The 17903-nt window shown below is 41.7% G+C and overlaps 1 protein-coding gene and 1 non-coding gene across 5 annotated transcripts in view; both read right to left on the minus strand.

Annotated features, from left to right (window-relative positions):
• DNAJC16 (DnaJ heat shock protein family (Hsp40) member C16) overlaps window positions 1–17903 on the minus strand; it is a 43978-nt gene that overhangs the window by 11238 nt on the left and 14837 nt on the right. For all 4 annotated transcript variants that reach the window (XM_054437334.2, XM_054437336.2, XM_054437335.2 and 1 more), the window contains 3 exons: window positions 14741–14925; window positions 12449–12553; window positions 10885–11043 (listed from right to left, as the gene is read on the minus strand). In XM_054437334.2, the coding sequence (XP_054293309.1) occupies window positions 10885–11043; window positions 12449–12553; window positions 14741–14925 (449 nt within the window). The remainder of the gene's footprint in view (window positions 1–10884; window positions 11044–12448; window positions 12554–14740; window positions 14926–17903) is intronic.
• LOC129023974 (small Cajal body-specific RNA 21) lies at window positions 17030–17169 on the minus strand. The gene has a single exon (XR_008497000.1). It is a non-coding gene; the product is annotated as a small Cajal body-specific RNA 21 (non-coding RNA).

The raw sequence follows: 17903 nt of genomic DNA on the forward strand, positions 1-17903 counted from the left end.
TACTAAAAATAAAAAAAAATTAGCCCAGGCATGGTGGTGCATGCCTGCAATCCCAGCTACCTGGAAGGTGGAGGTGGGAGGATTGCTTGAGCCCAAGACTTAAGAGACTGCAGTGAGCTGGGATCACACCACTGGACTCTAGCCTGTGTGACAGAGACCCTGTCTCAAGAAAAAAAAAAAAAAAAAAAAGGCTGGGCATGGTGGCTCATGCCTGTAATCCCAGCACTTTGGGAGGTCAAAGCGGGTGGATCACTTGAGGTCCGGAGTTCAAGACCAGCCTGTGCAACATAGTGAAACCCTGTCTCTACTAAAAGTACAAAAATTAGCCAGGCGTGGCCTTAGTCCCAGCTACTCAGGAGGCTGAGGCAGGAGGACTGCTTGAGCCCGGGAGAGCATACCAGCCTGGGCAACGGGAGTGAAACCCTGTCTCATAAAAGAAAAAAAAGGAAAAAAAAAAGTTGTTAGCTGGGCATGGTGGCATGTGCCTGTAGTCCCAGCTACTTGGGAGGTTGAAGGGTGAAGATGACTTGAACGTAGGAGGCGAAGGCTGCAGTGAGCCATGATGACATCACTACACTCCAGCCTGGGTGACAGAGCAAGACTAACTAAAAAAAAAAAAAAAAAAAAAAACCAAAACAAGAACGCCTATCAGATATTAGAAAATATTTTGAACTTTAATGACTGATGAAAAATACTATTAATAAGAACTCTGAGATACATATAAAGTAGTACTTGAAGGGGAATTTTACAATTAACATAACAGAAAAGAAGTTAATGAAATAAACATCTCTGTCAAGAAGTCAAAAACAGCAAAAATATAAAAGTAGAAAGGAAATAATACAGATAAAAATAGAAATTAATGAAACAAGAAATGAATATATTAATATAAGAAGAAGAATTAACAAAGACAAAACTGGTTCTTTGAAAAAGCTAATACAATTGACAAGCCTCTGGTAAAACCAACCATGAAAACAAAAGAGAAGGCATAAAGTAATCATTCTCAAAGATGACAAGAAGGAATCACTACCTACAATGCTGAAGTTAAAACAGAAAACCTAAATAATCAGTAGTCAAAAATCTTTCCTTAAAGCGAAACCCAGAAACCCAAGCTCAAGGCCCAGATGGCATTACAGATGCTTTCAATCAAACTTTCAAGGAAGACAATCTCACATAAAGTCTTCCTGAGAAGAGAAAAAGCAACACATGGGTATCACGATAAGGAAAAGTTAGAAGTCAATCTCATTTCTGAACATGAGTGTCAAAGTCCTAGGCAAAACGTTAGCAAATGGAATCCAACAACATATTAAAAGCATAATAGAAATCATCATCTTGTTGGATTTATTTCAAGAATGCAAGTTAGGTTTAACATTAGAGAATGAATTAATATGAGTTAGCACAATATAGAAGATTAAAGAAGAAAAATCAGAATAATCTAATGGATGTAGAAAAAGTATTTGACAAAAATCATACCAATTGTGGTTAGAACTTTTAGTCAACAAGGAGTAGAAGGACCTTCTTTAACCTGATAAAGGGTCTCCACATTTTAAAAGCCTTCTGCAAACACACTTATTGGGGAAATGCTGAAAGCCTTCCCTCTCTTTGAAATCAAGAAAAAGGACGGCCCCTGATTACTACACTTCTATTCCACATCATGTCAGCTGTCAGGAGTAATGTCAGAAAAAGAAATAAAATGAGGGCTGGAAAAAAAAAAGAAGTAAAATTGTCATTAATCTCAGATGATATGATATATAGTTAGCTGATCTAAAAGATGGTACAGATAAATTAAGTTAATAGAAGAGTTTAGCAAGGTTGCTGGATGATACAAAGTTTTTATTTCAAAATCAAGGCTGGGAGCGGTGGCTCACGCCTGTAATCCCAGCACTGTGGGAGGTCGAGGTGGGCAGATCACCTGAGACCAGCCTGGCCAACATGGCAAAACCCCTCCTCGACTAAAAAATACAAAAATTAGTGGGACATTGTGGTGCATGCCTGTAATCCCAGCTACTCAGGAGGCTGAGAGGCAGGAGAATTACTTGAACCCGGGAGGTGGAGGTTGCAGTGAGCCGAGATTGGGCCATTGCACCCCAGCCTGGGCGACAGAGCAAGACTCCGTCTTAAAACAAAACAAAAAACCAACAACTGTATTACTTATACCAGCAAACAGAAAAAACAATAAAAAGATACTGTCTTCATTCTTTTTTCCTAAATTAAAAAAAAAAAAAAAAAAAAAAGACAAAGTCTCACTATGTTGCCTAGGCTGGTCTTGAACTCCTGAGCTCAAGTGGTCCTCCCGCCTCAGCCTCCAAAAGTGCTAGGGTGAGCCACTGCACCCGGCTCCCTTTACATGCTTTTTTTTTTTGAGATGGAGTTTCGCTCTTGTTGCCCAGGCTGAAGTGCAATGGCACGATCGTGGCTCATCACAACCTCCGCCTCCCGGGTTCAAGTGATTCTCCTGCCTCAGCCTCCTGAGTAGCTGGGATTACAGGCATGCACCACCATGCCCAGCTAATTTTGTATTTTTAGTAGAGATGGGGTTTCTCCATGTTGGTCAGGCTGGTCTCGAACACCTGACCTCAAACTCCTGATCCACCCGAATTGGCCTCCCAAAGTGCTAGGATTACAGGCATGAGCCACCACACCTGGCCTTACCTTTTTTTTTTTTTTTTTTTTTTGAGACAGAGTCTCACTCTGTTGCCCAGGCTGGAGTGCAGTGGCGTGATCTCGGCTCACTGCAACCTCTGCCTCCTGGGTTCAAGCAATTCTCCGCCTCAGCCTTCCGAGGAGCTGGGATTACAGGCATCTACCACCACGCCCAGCTAATTTTTGTATTTTTAGTAGAGACGGAGTTTCACCATGTTGGCCAGGCTGGTCTCGAACTCCTGACCTCGTGATCCACCCACCTCAGCCTCCCAAAGTGCTGGGATTACAGGTGTGAGCCACCGCACCCAGCCTCTTTTTTTTTTTTGAGATGGAGTCTTGCTCTGTAGCCAGGCTAGAGTGCAGTGGCACAATCTTGGCTCACTGCAACCTCCGCCTCCCGAGTTCAAGCAGTTCTCCTGTCTCAGCCTCCGGAGTAGCTGGGACTACAGGAGCATGCTGCCACACCCGGCTATTTTTTTTTCTTTGTATTTTAGTAGAGACGGGGTTTCACCACGTTGCCCAGGCTGATCTCAAACTCCTGGTCTCAGGCAATCCACCCGCCTCGGCCTCCAAAAGTACGAGGATTACAGGCGTGAGCCACCGCGCCTGGCCTACATTCTTTTTAAAAAATTTTTTTTCTGCAGCATAAACTATCAAAAAAAAAAAAGCTTTTTAATAGGATAAAAAATAGGAGGCACCTAGAAATAAGTTGAAAAAAATGTTCTTTCCAGAGAAAATTATAAAATTTATGAAGACATATTACAGAAGACCTAAACAAATGAAACAGATATATCATGTTCAAAGGTTGGAAGGCCCAATTTTCTAAGGACAGAATCACTTTAAGACATACTTCCCCTATATCAAGATCATGAAGGTATTATTCTCAGAGCTTCTAAAAGCTGTATAGCTTTGCCTTTTATACTATCTCTATTCTCCCCAAACCGACTTAAGAATCAGTATAAACACAATAAGACACCAGTAGGTTTTTGGGTTGGTTTGTTTTGATGGAATTTGACAGAATTTAAAATGTATACAAAATGTACAAAAGACCAATATATACAAAAAGTACAAAAGACCAATAGCTATAATGCTTTTGAAGGAAAAAAAACCTTTCCCCAAATCTAAAAAACAAAGTGAGGAGATTTGTTCTATCAGATATCAAGACTATTTCCAAATGATTTTAAATACTTAAATATAAAAGGCAAAGCTATACAGCTTTTAGAAACTCCATGAGAAGAATATCTTCATGATTTTTGATGTAGGGGAAGTATGTCTTAAATAGAAACGAAGAACCAATCAAAAAGGAAAATATTGTTATGAGTGAATATACGAAAAGAACTTACGTTCATCAAAAAGACATCAAATACAATAATATATTCATGGCATCATTATTCAAACAACCAAAAACTGGAAAAGCTCTGTCAACAACAGAATGGACTGGACAGACACACCGTAGTCTATTCCTACCATGCAATTTTCTTTCTTTCTTTTTGTTTTGAGACAGGGTCTTGCTCTGTTGCTCAGGTTGTAGTGCAGTGGCACGAACACGGCTCACTGCAGCCTTGACCTCCCGGGCTGAAGCAATTCTCCCGCCTCAGCCCCCCAAGTAGCTGGGACTTCAGGTGTGTACCACCACACCCAGCTAATTTTGTATTTTTTGTAGAGACAAGGTTTTGCCATGTTGCCCAGGCTGGTCTCGACCTCCTGGGCTCAAATGATCTGCCTGTCTCGACCACCCAGAGTGCTGGCATTATAGGTGTGAGCCACTGTGCCTGGCCATGCAATTTTCCACAACAAGAATGAATATTAAACTCCAAATAATGACATGTATGAATCTCAAAAACATAAGCTGAGAGAAACCAGATACGAGATATATACATTATATTATTCCATTTAGATAAAATTCAAAAATGCAAAGACGAATCTATGGTGTTAGAAAACAGGATAGTGCTGAGCTTTGGGAAGGAGGCAAGTAGGTAGGGGGAGGGAGGGGCCTTCTGGGCTGATGACAATATTTTGTTTCTTGATCAAGTGAAGCTCACATGGATGTGTTCATTGTGTGAGAATTCACTGAGCTTCACATCTCTGACTCGTGCATCTTTCTGCATGTGTATTACATGTCGATAAATAATTTTAAAATGTGGGTATCATAAAAATAATAAAAAGACAGCCAGGTGTGGTGACTCACGTCTGTAATCCCAATGGGAGGCCGAGACGGGTGGATCATCTGAGGTCAGGAGTTCGAGACCAGCCTGGCCAACATGGTGAAACCCCATCTCTACCAAAAATACAAAAATTAGCTGGGCGTGGTGGAGTGTGCCTGTATCCCAGCTATTCAGGAGGCTAAGGCAGGAGAATCGCTTGAACCCGGGAGGCGGAGGTTGCAGTGAGCTGAGATCATACTACTGCACTCTAGCCTGGGCAACAAGAGCGAAACTCCATCTCAAAAAAACAAAACAAAACAAAACAAAAAAAACCAAAAGACAAGCCACAGAATGGGTGAAGATATTTGCCACAGAGATAAACAAAAGACTGAGAAAAAAAACAGGAAAAAAAGAGATGAACATATAAATAACCCCTACAAATCAATTACAGAAAGGCAGATAATCTAATTAAAAAATGGGTAAAAGACTTAATAGGCCAGGCGCAGTGGCTCACACCTGTAATCCCAGAACTTTGGGAGGCCGAGGTGGGCGGATCATCTGAGGTCAGGCGCTCGAGACCAGCCTGGCCAACATGGTGAAACCGTCTCTATTAAAAATACAAAAAAATTAGCCTGGTGTGGTGGCTTGTGCCTGTAGTCCCAGCTACTCCGAAGGCTGAGGCACAAGAATCACTTGAACCCAGGAGGCGGAAGTTGCAGTGAGTCGAGATCTCACCACTGCACTCCAGCCTTAGAGACAGAGCAAGATTCTGTCTCCAAAAAAAAAAGACACATAACAGGTAGGCATATCATAGTGAGGGCATCCAAAAGGTTCATATACAAATGAGAAGATGAATTCCTGTTGACAAGAATTAAAAAAAAAAATTAAAAACAAAAAAATTAAAATAAAAAAAAGAAGAAATCTGTGTTCCTTGCACTTATAATGGATCTTTTACTCATGTATTATTTCATAATACCCTGCACTGATCATCTGAATGCAGGGTATGTGAATATTGGTCCACTGATCTTCCAAACAATAACTTTTTGGTTTTTTTTTGAAATAAAGTCCCACTCTGTCACCCAGGCTGGAGTGTAGTGGTGCGATCTTGGCTCACTGCAACCCCCGCCTCCCAGGTTCAAGTGATTCTCCTGCCTCAGCCTCCCGAATAGCTGGGACTACAGGTGCACGCCACCACGCCAGCTAATTTTTTTTTTTTTTTTTAGTAGAGACAGGGTTTTACCATATTGGCCAGGCTGGTCTTGAACTCCTGACCTCATGATCCACTTGCCTCGGCCTCCCAAAGTACTGGGATTACAGGCCTGAGTCACTGCGCCTGGCCAACATATTTTATTATACTTTTTAAAAGAATGGGCTGGGTGCAGTGGCTCACGCCTGTAATCCCAGCACTTTGGGAGGCCCGGGCAGGAGGACCACTTGAGGCCAGGAGTTCAAGACCACCCTAGTCAACAAAGTGAGACCCTGTCTCTCAAACAAAAAAAAATTTTTTTTTTTTTGAGACAGAGTCTCATTCTCACCCAGGCTGGAGTACAGTGAAACAATCTTGGCTCACTGCAACCTTTGCCTCCTGGGTTCAAGTGAATCTCCTGTCTCAGCCTCCCGGGTAGCTGGGATTACAGGTGCATGCCACCACACCCGGCTTTTTTGTATTTTTAGTAGAGATGGGGTTTCACCATGTTGGTCAGGCTGGTCTTGAACTCCTCAATTCAGATGATACGCCTGCCTCAGTAAAAAAATTTTTTTAAAAATTAGCCAGTGGTGCATGCCTGTAGTCCCAGCTGCTTGGGAGACTGAGGCAGAAGGATCACTTGAGCCCAGGAAGTCGGAGCTGCAGTGAGCTGAGGCTGTGCCACTGCACTCCAGCCTGAGTGACAGAGTGAGATCCTCTAAAAAACAAAAACAAAAGCAAAAACAAAAAAGCCCACATCACTTTGATGAACCAATCTCATCAGAAAATTCTGAGAAGCTGTCATGATGGCCAATACAAATTTTTCGAAATTCTAATGTTCTTGGAAGCCTGAATTTTATCACTGGCAATAAATACCACCAGTTGTTTGATTTAAAGTGCCACATCACTTCATCTGTTTTAGAGAAAATGCCTGCCAAATTCCTGAGTCTAAATGACCATAGTTGTCTGTCATTCCTCCGAGTAAAAATGATGTTCCATTAAGAAAAGTGGCAAGGTAAGCACTTGTCCTTAGGACATTTGTACTTTGTTGTGCAGCAGGACAGCTTTATGCACACTTCCCATCTCATCACACAGAATATTAAATCTATCAAAAAGACATGCACTCAAGGCTTAAGGTTTAATACAATTAACACTTCTTACTGCTTCATCAAAGATATAAGGTGAGGCCGGGCACTGAGGCTCACGCCTGTAAACCCACCACTTTGGGAGACTGAGGTGGGCGGATCACCTGAGGTCAGGAATTCAAGAACAGCCTGGCCAACATGGTGAAACCCCATCTCTACTAAAAATACAAAAATTAGCCAGGCATGGTGGCAGTTGCTTGGAATCCCAGCAACTTGGGAGGCTGAGGCAGAATTGCCTGAACCCGGGAGGCGGAGGTTGCAGTGAGCCGAGATTGTGCCATTGCACTCCAGCCTGGGCGACAGAGTGAGATTCTGTCTCAAAAAACAAAAGAAAACAAAATACATGAAGTGAATCTAGTGGTTTGTTTTTGCTGTGAGTGATTGGGGGTGAAGCACAAAATGATAGTAGGTGGCCTGGTGCCCTGCCTGGATTCATGCACTGGCGCTGGCAGCTTCACCCACTATTGCTTTGGCACTATTGGTGCAAATGTCAACACAGTGAAAAAGGCAAATCGTGTCTTGTATGATCTCACAGACTTCCTCTTGAAGGATCTTTGAGAATCCCCAGGAGTCTATCAACCACATTGTAAAAACTGCTGTCCTAGAGAACTCTGTACTTAGTAACGATATTCATTGCAACACTATTCCTCAAAGCCCCCAATGTCCACCAACAGAAGAATGATTCAATAAATTATAATGGCCATAAATACCATATAGCAATGACAACAAATTACCTAGAGCAACAGGAAACCACTGGTGCTACTAGTGATCATTAAGCCACCTGCTGTTGTGAAAATTGAGTTTGTTAAGCATATACTTGATATCCACAAAGAGCAAGCTGGTAAAGCAGCCATTCTACCAGTAATTTTGCAAATGTATTTGATTTACAATTTTCCCCAGTGGGATAAATAAATATAATTCTCAGAACTATAAACTGTTCCAAAAAACCAATTTAGGAAATCCTCATCCATTTACCCTGGATTGAGATAATCTCTTTTCTATTCGGACACTGGTATTTGTTTTCTTCCTGACTTGCAGCACCTTCTCATCTCCATCAGGCACCGCCTTGTCTTATGTGCCGGTGGCTGTTCTGAGTTTTGTCCCTGGCCTCCTTCTGGCCTTACTTTACATACAGCAGTCATCCCTTAACTGCAGAGGATACATTCCAAGACCCCCAGTGGGTGCCTGAAACCACATAGTACTGAACTCTATACATACTGTGTTTTTTTCCTATACACATACCTATGATAAAGTTTATCAATTAGGCACAGCAAGAGATTAACAACAATAATATTAAAATAGAACAATTCTAAAAATATACTGTAATAAAGTGATGCGAACATGGTCCCCCTCACTCAAAACATCTTTTTTTTTTTTTTTTTTGAGATGGAGTTTTGCTCTGTTGCCCAGGTTGGAGTGCAGTGGGTTGCGTAATCTCAGCTCACTGCAAGCTCCGCCTCCCGGGTTCACGCCATTCTCCTGCCCCAGCCTCCCAAGTAGCTGGGACTATAGGCGCCCGCCACCACGCCCGGCTAATTTTTTGTATTTTTAGTAGAGACGGGGTTTCACCATGTTAGCCAGGATGATTTCAATCTCCTGACCTCGTGATCTGCCCGCCTCCGCCCCCTGAAGTGCTGGGATTACAGGCGTGAGCCACCATGCCCGGCTTCAAAATATCTTATTGCACTGTAGTCGCCTATGTTTTGGACCTGATTGACTGTGGGTAACTGAGACCTCAGAAACTGAAAAAGGGGTTAAGTGGGGTGGATCAGGGGAGACTACAGTATTATGCCGGGAAGATCTTACCCTACTCAAGACTTCAACCACTAACCATTTACTGATGATCCACCAGTTTCTATCCCCAGCCTGTATGCCTTTCTTAAGATCTCGATTCCTATACCCAACTGTAAAAAGGACTTCTCCCCTTCTATTTCCTACAGGCAGCTCTAATTCAATACGTCCACAGCCAAAGTTCTTATCTTCCTAAACCTGCTCTTCTTTCTTTACGGTCCACTTTCCCATCTGGTTTCCATGGTTTCAGGTACCCTTCTTCTGTGTTCACAGGACACCTGAGCTGCCATTAGAGTGGATGGTTAGGTCCCTCTCCTCCCGGCTGAGATGCTTGAGGGCAAAGACTAACTCTGGATGTCAGAGCTGGCTCTGTGTTTGCTACACAGCAGGCAGGCAATGAAATGTTTACTGAATGAATGAAATAAAGAATTTTATAAAACTTCTTTCTAGCCTTCCTTAGGAGGACAGTCAAAATGTCCTTGTAAATAAAATATGTTCATTATAGGGATTTTGGAAAACACAAAGATTAAAATGATATATAATTTTACCATTGAGAGATGATCACTACTAATGCTTTCCAGTATTGTTTTCTTTTTCTTTTTTTCACTTCTTTTGAGAACATTGGTACCAATATTTCCAGTTCTTCCTATGCATACACAGGTATTCATGTTATAAAATTGAGATCAGTGTTTAAATTGTACAAACAATTTTGCATCCTGGTTGCTTTTTAACATAATGCAATGAAAATTATCCCTATCACAAAGTATTCTTGAAATTGACACTTTAAATGGCTCTATAATATTCCCTTAATGGGCTGTACTAATAATAATCCTAGTTATCCTATTGTTGGATACTTACACTTCCCCCCGAGTTTTCACTATTATGAAAATTGCTTAACATCTTTAGATGTTAAGTCTTTGTTTGAGTTCCTATTCCCTTAGTATAGATTCCTGAAAGATGGTCTCACTTCCCTTAGGTCTTTGTTTAAGCCCTCAATGAGGCCCTTCTAGGCCATTCTGCCTTAAAACGGCAACCTTTCTCCCCTAATACTCCACATTCCTCTTTCCTGCTCTATCTTTCTCCTCAGCACTGATCACTATATAACAAATGGTGACAGACTATATTATATTGTTGGTTTGTCTTTCCCAGTAGGACACAGGACAGGGAATTCTGCTGATCTTATTCAATGCTGTACCCCCGCACCCAGAACAGTGTTTGACACACAATACTCAGGTTTACTCATGAATTTAGGCGATTAATACAATATTACCAAATTCTTTTTCTGAAAGCCTACTTCCTCTAGCAAGACAGTACTCGTTTCTCTACACCCTCAACGGTACTATTTTAACTTAGAAAATCTTTGACAGTTGGATGGATGAAAAAAGGTTAATGTTCTCTGATTACTTGTGAGATTTAATTTTTAAAAATGGTTATTAGTCTTCTCAGAATTTTGTGATTTTCTAGATTAAAAGCTCTTTAGAAATTAAAAATATCAATATTTTAATATTTGTTATAAATATTTCCCCAGTTTTTTAACTTTACATTTAAAAGTATTTACATAAAAACATAAAACTTAGAGTCAAGTTATTAAGATTTTCCAAGATTTTTCCCCAATGCTTTTTAACCCTTTCCCACCTTAAGATCAGATAAATATTCATCTGTACATTCTCTCAGTTAGTTTGTGGCTTCTTCTTATTCCTTTTTATTACTGTTTTACATTTAACTTTTAAATTCATTTTGGAAAAAGATTGTTGGTTTTCCAACAGGAGCCCTTTAAAGGTGTTAAAATTTTTAAACATTTTAAATTAAAAATTTTAAAGCAAACGGTACCAAGTTAGATAAAAAATTCATTAAAAAATTTTGTGCATCTGAAGGAAGATCCTTTCCTTCAGCCACTTTGTTCAATTTTGCTGTTTATTTACATAAAATCTTGGGATAAAATGTGAAGAAAATCTTAACCAAGGTGACCCTCACGTACCTGGATAACATCGGCAGGCTTGTTTATATGTTCTTTAAAGACCAAGAGGGTAGGGGCGTAGATATTGATGTTGTATCGCCTCGTCATCTCTTCCGTCCCTCTCAAACCCACATATACATATCCAAATGATAAATAATCTTTGTATGCAAAGGCAGTCAACTGTTAAGGCATAACAGAGAGGAAGAAAATAAAACTACAGCAAGGATGTAGATGAGAAATCAAGTAGGGCTTTTTCACATCACTGAGCACAGAGACGCATGCCAGCTTATACAGCTCCACTGGGTCTTCCGTATCCTTGTATACTTCCATTCTATGGTGTTCCATGTGCAAAAACTGTAGCAACAAGGTAACTACAAACAACTCTCTTCTTTTTCGTAGTTAAAGCAAAATAATCATCTTCTTGAAATCTGTACTGGTCAGGAGGCACGGGTTTGGGGATTACCTGTACTGTAATTAGGTAAGATGGCAGTGACCATGCCACTGATCACACCTTCCTCTCCATCTCATGTCACAGTGACACGAGAGGTAGTGGGGAGTGTAGGTAGGCTGGGAGTGTAGTGGCGGAATCATTCAGAGGGCAGGTCTGAAGTCAATGGGAATTGCGCTCACCATGCTGTAGTGAGAACTTGAGTGGGTTATATGATCGCTCTAAGCCTCAGTATCTTGGTCTATGGAAACAAGGATAGTGGCTGGGCATGGTGGCTCACGCCTTTAATCCCAGCACTTTGGGAGGCCGAGGTGGGCGGATCACTTGAGGTCAGGAGTTCAAGACCAGCCTGGCCAACATGGTGAAACCCCACCTCTACTAAAACACAAAAATTAGCTGAGTGTGGTGGTGTGTGCCTGTAGTCCCAGCTACTCCGGAGACAGAGGTGAAAGAATTGCTGGAACCCGGTAGACAGAGGTTGCAGTGAGTCTAGATCACACCACTGCACTCCAGCATGGGCAACAGAGTGACACTTGGTCTCCAAAAAAAACCCCAGCACAGTGGCTCATGCCTGTAATCCCAGCACTTTGGGAGGCTGAGGCGGGCGGGACAAGGTCAGGTCAGGAGTTCGAGAGCAGCCTGCCCAACATGGTGAAACCCTTCTCTACTAAAAATACAAAAATTAGCCGGGCATGGTAGCGCGCACCTGTAGTCCCAGCTACTTGGGAGGCTGAAGCAGAAGAATCACTTGAACCTGGGAGGTGGAGGCTGCAGTGAGCCGAGGAGATCACGCCACTGCACTCCAGCCTGGGCGACAGAGCGAGACTCTGTCTCAAAAAAAAGAGAAAAAAAAAAAGAAATAGGGATAGTATCTCCATCACTGGGTTCTTCTGAGGATTACATGATATGTGCATAGAAAGTACTAACACAGTAACTGGCATTAGTCGGTACTCAATGTATGCTGGTTATGTAAAATTTCTGGTCTTCAAACATTTCTCATGGAAGAAACTGTTTCTTATAAAAAAGACAAATAGGCTATAAGTTCCAACTCAGAGATTACTTTCCGCTAAAAAAAAAAAAAAAAAAAAAGAGAGAAGAAAAGAAAAAGAAACCATTACCCCCCAGCATAGAAAGTACCTTGTATAACAGTGGCACAATGGGCGTTTGGTCAAACAGAAGGACATGAGGCTTATTCTCTTGCTGCCAGCCAGAAAGGAATCTGACATAATTTTTACCTGTAACCTTAAATTGAAAATAGAATGTTAGTCTCAATATTTAATTGTTAACAATTATATTATACTCCATTAGGAGAAAATAAACAAATCAAATAAGTGTAAAAAATTATTGCAAAAAATAAAAATGCAGACAACAAATCTTTTTGTCTTCATTTGGCTAAAGCTATTAAAAGAATGGCGATATTGATTTCCTATTTTCAATGAACTCTTACAGACTGAAATCATAATCCTGTCTGAAACAATTACTGACCATATTATAAAAATTGAGCTTCCAGAGTTGGTTCTTAGTTAATTATAGAGTATACTTCTTAATATACTAGCCAGTAGAAAATAATGCACAACTGCCCCTTTCAGTATCTATCTATCTATCTATCTATCTGTCTATCTATCTATCTATCTATCATCTATCTATCATGCCTCAGTCTCACATCTATCTATCACGCCTCAGTCTCCCAGCTTGCCCCTCACCCTTTTTTCTGAGACAGGGTCTTGCTTTGTTGCCCAGGCTAGAGTGCAGTGGCATGATCATGGCTCATTGCACCCTCAACCTCCCAAACCTCCCAGGATCAAGTGATCCTCCCACCTCAGCCTCCTGAATAGCTGGGGCTACAGGCACATGGCACCATGCCTGGCGAATGTTTGCATTTTTTGTAGAGATCAGGTCTCCGTATGTTGCCCAGGCTGCTCTTGAACTTACGGACTCAAGCGATCCTCACACCTCAGCCTCCTAAAGTGCTGAGATTACAGGTGTGAGCCGCCACTCTAGGCCAGCTTGCTCTTTTAAATGGCTTAAATAAAAATAAGGTGGTCCACCCCCTCTATACATTATATAATTTCATTTATTGTTATCTGAATTGTTACTTTCCCCCACTGATATCTTAAAATATTCCTACTGAGAGAAATTAAAAACATGAATAAATTATCTAGCTAGAAATTTTTCATAGTCGTTAAAAAAAGTTTATCTTTCTATACTGCATCTAGAATGATTTATATAAAACTCAAATTTGATCATTTCACTCCTCTGCTCAAACCCCTACAATGGCTCCACGCGGGCCAAGGCCCAAGTTCCTTAAAGGAGCATGAAGGTGCTCTGAGGCCCCTCACAGGGAGATTCCTAATAACCTCTCCAACCCCCTCCTCTGTTGCTCACCAATGAAAACTTCTTACAAAGCAGGCTATTTCATGTCTCCAGATTTCTGCCTGCCTGCAACCCAACCTGGTCCAAGGGTCACTTCTGCCAGGAAGCCTTTCCTAACTCATTAGGATGGGCTCCAGCATACTGGAAATAACCACCTGCTTGGGAGCTGCTTGAAACGGCTACATTAATCTATGCCGGGCACAGAATAGATATTTTATATAAATGTTTGAGATCTATCAGGACAAGCTATCATTTTAGGAGCCTACAATACTCTCTGACCTTTTAAGTTAACTCTAACAAATATTTCTTCTATAGATAATGATCCCAGCAGGACAGTCTAGGAATAGCACTAGAAATATGATGAAAATTTTTTATGTTCACTTTCCCTGTATTCTTAAGAGAATGAATTATTTAAAGCAAAATGAGAGTCTTTTCCTAGTTACTTTGATCCCTAAATTAAGATATTGAAAAAATACATTAGGTGCTTAAATATGGAAATAATAGACCAATGTGAACTTTATCTGGCTTCTCTATGTCAACCTTTTCTTTGTAAAATTCATTCATATTATTGTCACTGTAAGTTTCTGAAGTTTCAAAAATAATATTTGCTTTCATGAAATCTGGCATTTTCCATAGATACGATCGTTAAACAAATAACCAAATATAATTAAATTTGAATAAAGACAAATATCTTCACATGAACAAATTTATGAGCTGGAAAGAAATCCCTAATTCTATGTAACATGTGATTGAATTTTTTTGTTTAGAAAATAGGCACTGTCATTTTAGGCTCAGATTCCTATGACAGTGTAAGATCTGCAAGATAGTTATTAATAGGAATTAATTCTTTCAGTCTCTGTACTTCATGTTTCAATTTTTAGTCTCCTACAGACTTCACTTACATGATTTAGTTTGAATAATTAATTAATATGTGGCTTGCCTTCCTCACAATGAAACTCAGGTTTGAGAGGACTACAGAAAATGTTCTGTGCCATCAACAGTCCTAGGCACCTCTTAAACTACTTCTCAGCCATGTTTTCCTTGACGGATACTTACTTTCTCCACCAAGTTCCCTGGAAGAAGACTTTCTACAAATTGTCGCAGATTTTCACGGACAACTGCATTGCGGAAGAAGGAGATTTTCCCATTAATGATTCCTAGGATAGAGGGCGTGCTGTGTGCCCCTAGGTGATGGGCCAGGCGTCTCTCATACCCAGCATGGACCACGCCAATTCCTACACCTGAAAAGAAGGAAGATCCAAGTGAAGCCTTTTTATGTCTCCATGGCAGCTGGAAAAAGTGCTAAGTAATTTTTTGGTGTGGAATTGAAATCCCGACCTCATAGGAGATGTCTTTCCTAACAGACTGTCTAGCATTCTTTCACTGCTGGAATTCTAGATTGGTTCAGTTTTTCTGCAGAGCAATCTGGCAATATCTAAGAAGAGCTACGTGTGTGTGTGTGTGTGTGTGTGTGTGTGTGTGTGCGCGCACGCGCGCATATACATAAAACAAAATGGGGTCATCTGATACTTATTTCACTTAATACTTGAACAACTTTTCTTGTTCCTTCATCCAACCATATATTTGGAGGGCCAGTTACTCTGCTAACACTGGAGACACATTCAATATTAAAGGCCAATAAATGTACATCTTCTTTTGGATGTCTACTAGACTTCTCAAGCTTAACATTTCCAAAAACAAACCTCTAATCTCCTCCCACAGACCTGTCCTACCCACGCCTTTGCCATTTCAGTTGATGACAGCTCCATCCTTCCAGTTACTCAAGGCAAAAACCGTAAGAGTCATCTTTGGCTTCTCTTATCTGTTGCACCCCATATCCAATCTGACGGCAAGTCTTGTTGGTTTTCTCTTTAGAAAATGTCTGGAATTCAACTGTTTTTCATCACTTTCATTATATGCCCTGCTCTGAGTCATCATTATCTCTCCTGCCTATGTTGCTGCAATAATATCCTAAATGCTCTCCCCCTATTTCTCCCTGTCTCCTGACAGTCTGTTCTTAACATAGCAGCCAGGCTGCTCCTTCTAAAACATAAAAAAGGATCACATCACTCCTCTGCCCAAACCCTGCAAAGACCCATTTCAGTTGGAATAAAATGCACAATCCTCACAGAGGCCAACAAGACCCTTTGTGTTTGGCCCCTGGTTCCCCATGCCCTCTTCTTCCACTCCTCCATCAGCCTTCCCCAGTCCCCAGCGTCCTTGCTGTGCTGTGAAGACAGTGGATGCTCCTGCCTCAGGGCCTTGGCGCTGGCTGTTCCTTCAGCCTGAAGTGTGCATCTCCCTGACTTCTGTGTGGCTGACTTCTTTACCAACTTCAAGTCCTGAATGCGGCCTACCGTGGCACCATATTTAAAACGGTACTCCCCACACTCAGGGTCCACACACAACCTGCTCACTTTAACTTTTTCCGCAGTGTTTACCATCTTCTAAGGTACCACCCACTTTCCTTCTGTCAATTGTTTATTGTCTGTCTCCCCTTCTAGAATGTAAGCCTCATGAAGGTAGAGATCCCTTTGTAGTCCACTGATGTATCCCCAACACCAGACCAGAGCCTGGCACATAGTAGGAGCTCACTGAAACTGGGCCATCAATCTATTTAATTCATTTATTGTTGCACATTGAAGTTGCGAGAGAGTAAAAACCAAACTGTTTTTCCTACTCACACTCAACACAATGCTTTCCCTGACACTCACTGTTTAAGAGATGGGGTCTCACTATGTTGCCCAAGCTGGTCTCAAACTCCTGGGCTCAAGCGATCTTCCTGCTTCAGCCACCTGAGTAGCTGGGATTCCAGGCACGTGCCACTATGCCCAACTCAATGCTTCCCTTCTGACACCACATGCTGTGGGGGTGGGGGTTCCCCATAAATCCTCCAGCAGACACCAATTGGGTATCAACTCAGTTCTGACACTATCTACCCAGAGGAAGCATCAGGTCCCGCAGGTGAAGGGTTCAGTCCCGTAAGATTGCTCCCACTTCAGACGCCATAAGTCCCAGGTTGTGTCCTGTACTTCTAACCAACTGGCTATAAATCAAAGGGTCCCATGACCCTCCTTGGGTTCAACTAACTTGCTCGAGCTGCTCACAGAACTCAGGGGAACATTCCTTATGGTTACTCATTAGGTATAAGGGATATTACAAAGGAGACAGATGATCAGCCAGAAGGAAGAGAGGTACATGGTAAGGTATATGGAAGGGTGGGAGCATCCTGCCCTCCCAGGACTCGCCACCCTCCAGGCACCTCCATCTGTTCAGCCACCTGGGAACTCTCAAACCCAGTAGTTCAGGGATTAAATATATATATATGTTCATTTTTTTGCCAGTAAATGTGAGGCTAGGACACCCCAGGCGAGGCTCCTTACTCAAACGCCTCTCCCATAGGGGAGGATGCCTGGGCCCTCTACTGTAGGCTCGGCTGAGGGGAGGTGGTGTAGACTGAGCCCACCCCCCAGGAAACCGAGCCAGAGTTCAGGGATTTTTATGAAGGCTTCATCATGCAGGCGTGATCAATTATTAACTCAATCTCCAGCCTCTCTCCTCTTTCTGGTGGATGAGGGTGAAACTTTCAAACTTCTAATCATGGTTTGGTTTTTCTGGTGACCAGCTCCCACACAGGGGCCCACTAAGAGTTGCCTCAGTAGAACAAAAGATGCTCCCATCCTGCAGGAAATTCCAAGGATTAGGAGCTGCGTGTCAGGAATCAGAGTAAAAGATCAAATACGAGAGCAAAAGATTATCTTAGCACCCCTATTGATGAGGCAATCTCAAGGGTTTTAGGAGATCTGTGCCAGGAACTGGGAACAAACACCAAAATATACATATATTTCTTATTATAAAGCACAATATTAAAAGTTGCTTTTAGCCTAATTCTTAACATTATAAGGAATGCTGACGGGCATCCTTGTACATCTTTGTACATACATCTTTGTGCTCCTGTGTGCTTATTTTCTAATTAGTAAATTCCTAAAATGAAATTGCTGAGTAAATGGCGGGGATCCCAAACTTAATGTTTTAAAACTGCTGAGCAGACTAAACCAAGCTCTCTGTAGGCTACCTGACTGTGACTGTTGCAGTCTCTCAAGGGCAGGAAATGAGGAGCCTTAGGAATTGAATAGTTCGCTTCCCTCATTTTACAGATACAGAGAGAGGTTCAGAGAGGTAAAGTGACTTTTCCCAGGTTGCAGAGCTGACAAAATTG

Source organism: Pongo pygmaeus, chromosome 1 (genome assembly GCF_028885625.2).
Source record: "Pongo pygmaeus isolate AG05252 chromosome 1, NHGRI_mPonPyg2-v2.0_pri, whole genome shotgun sequence".
In the NCBI taxonomy this organism is placed as follows: domain Eukaryota; kingdom Metazoa; phylum Chordata; class Mammalia; order Primates; family Hominidae; genus Pongo; species Pongo pygmaeus.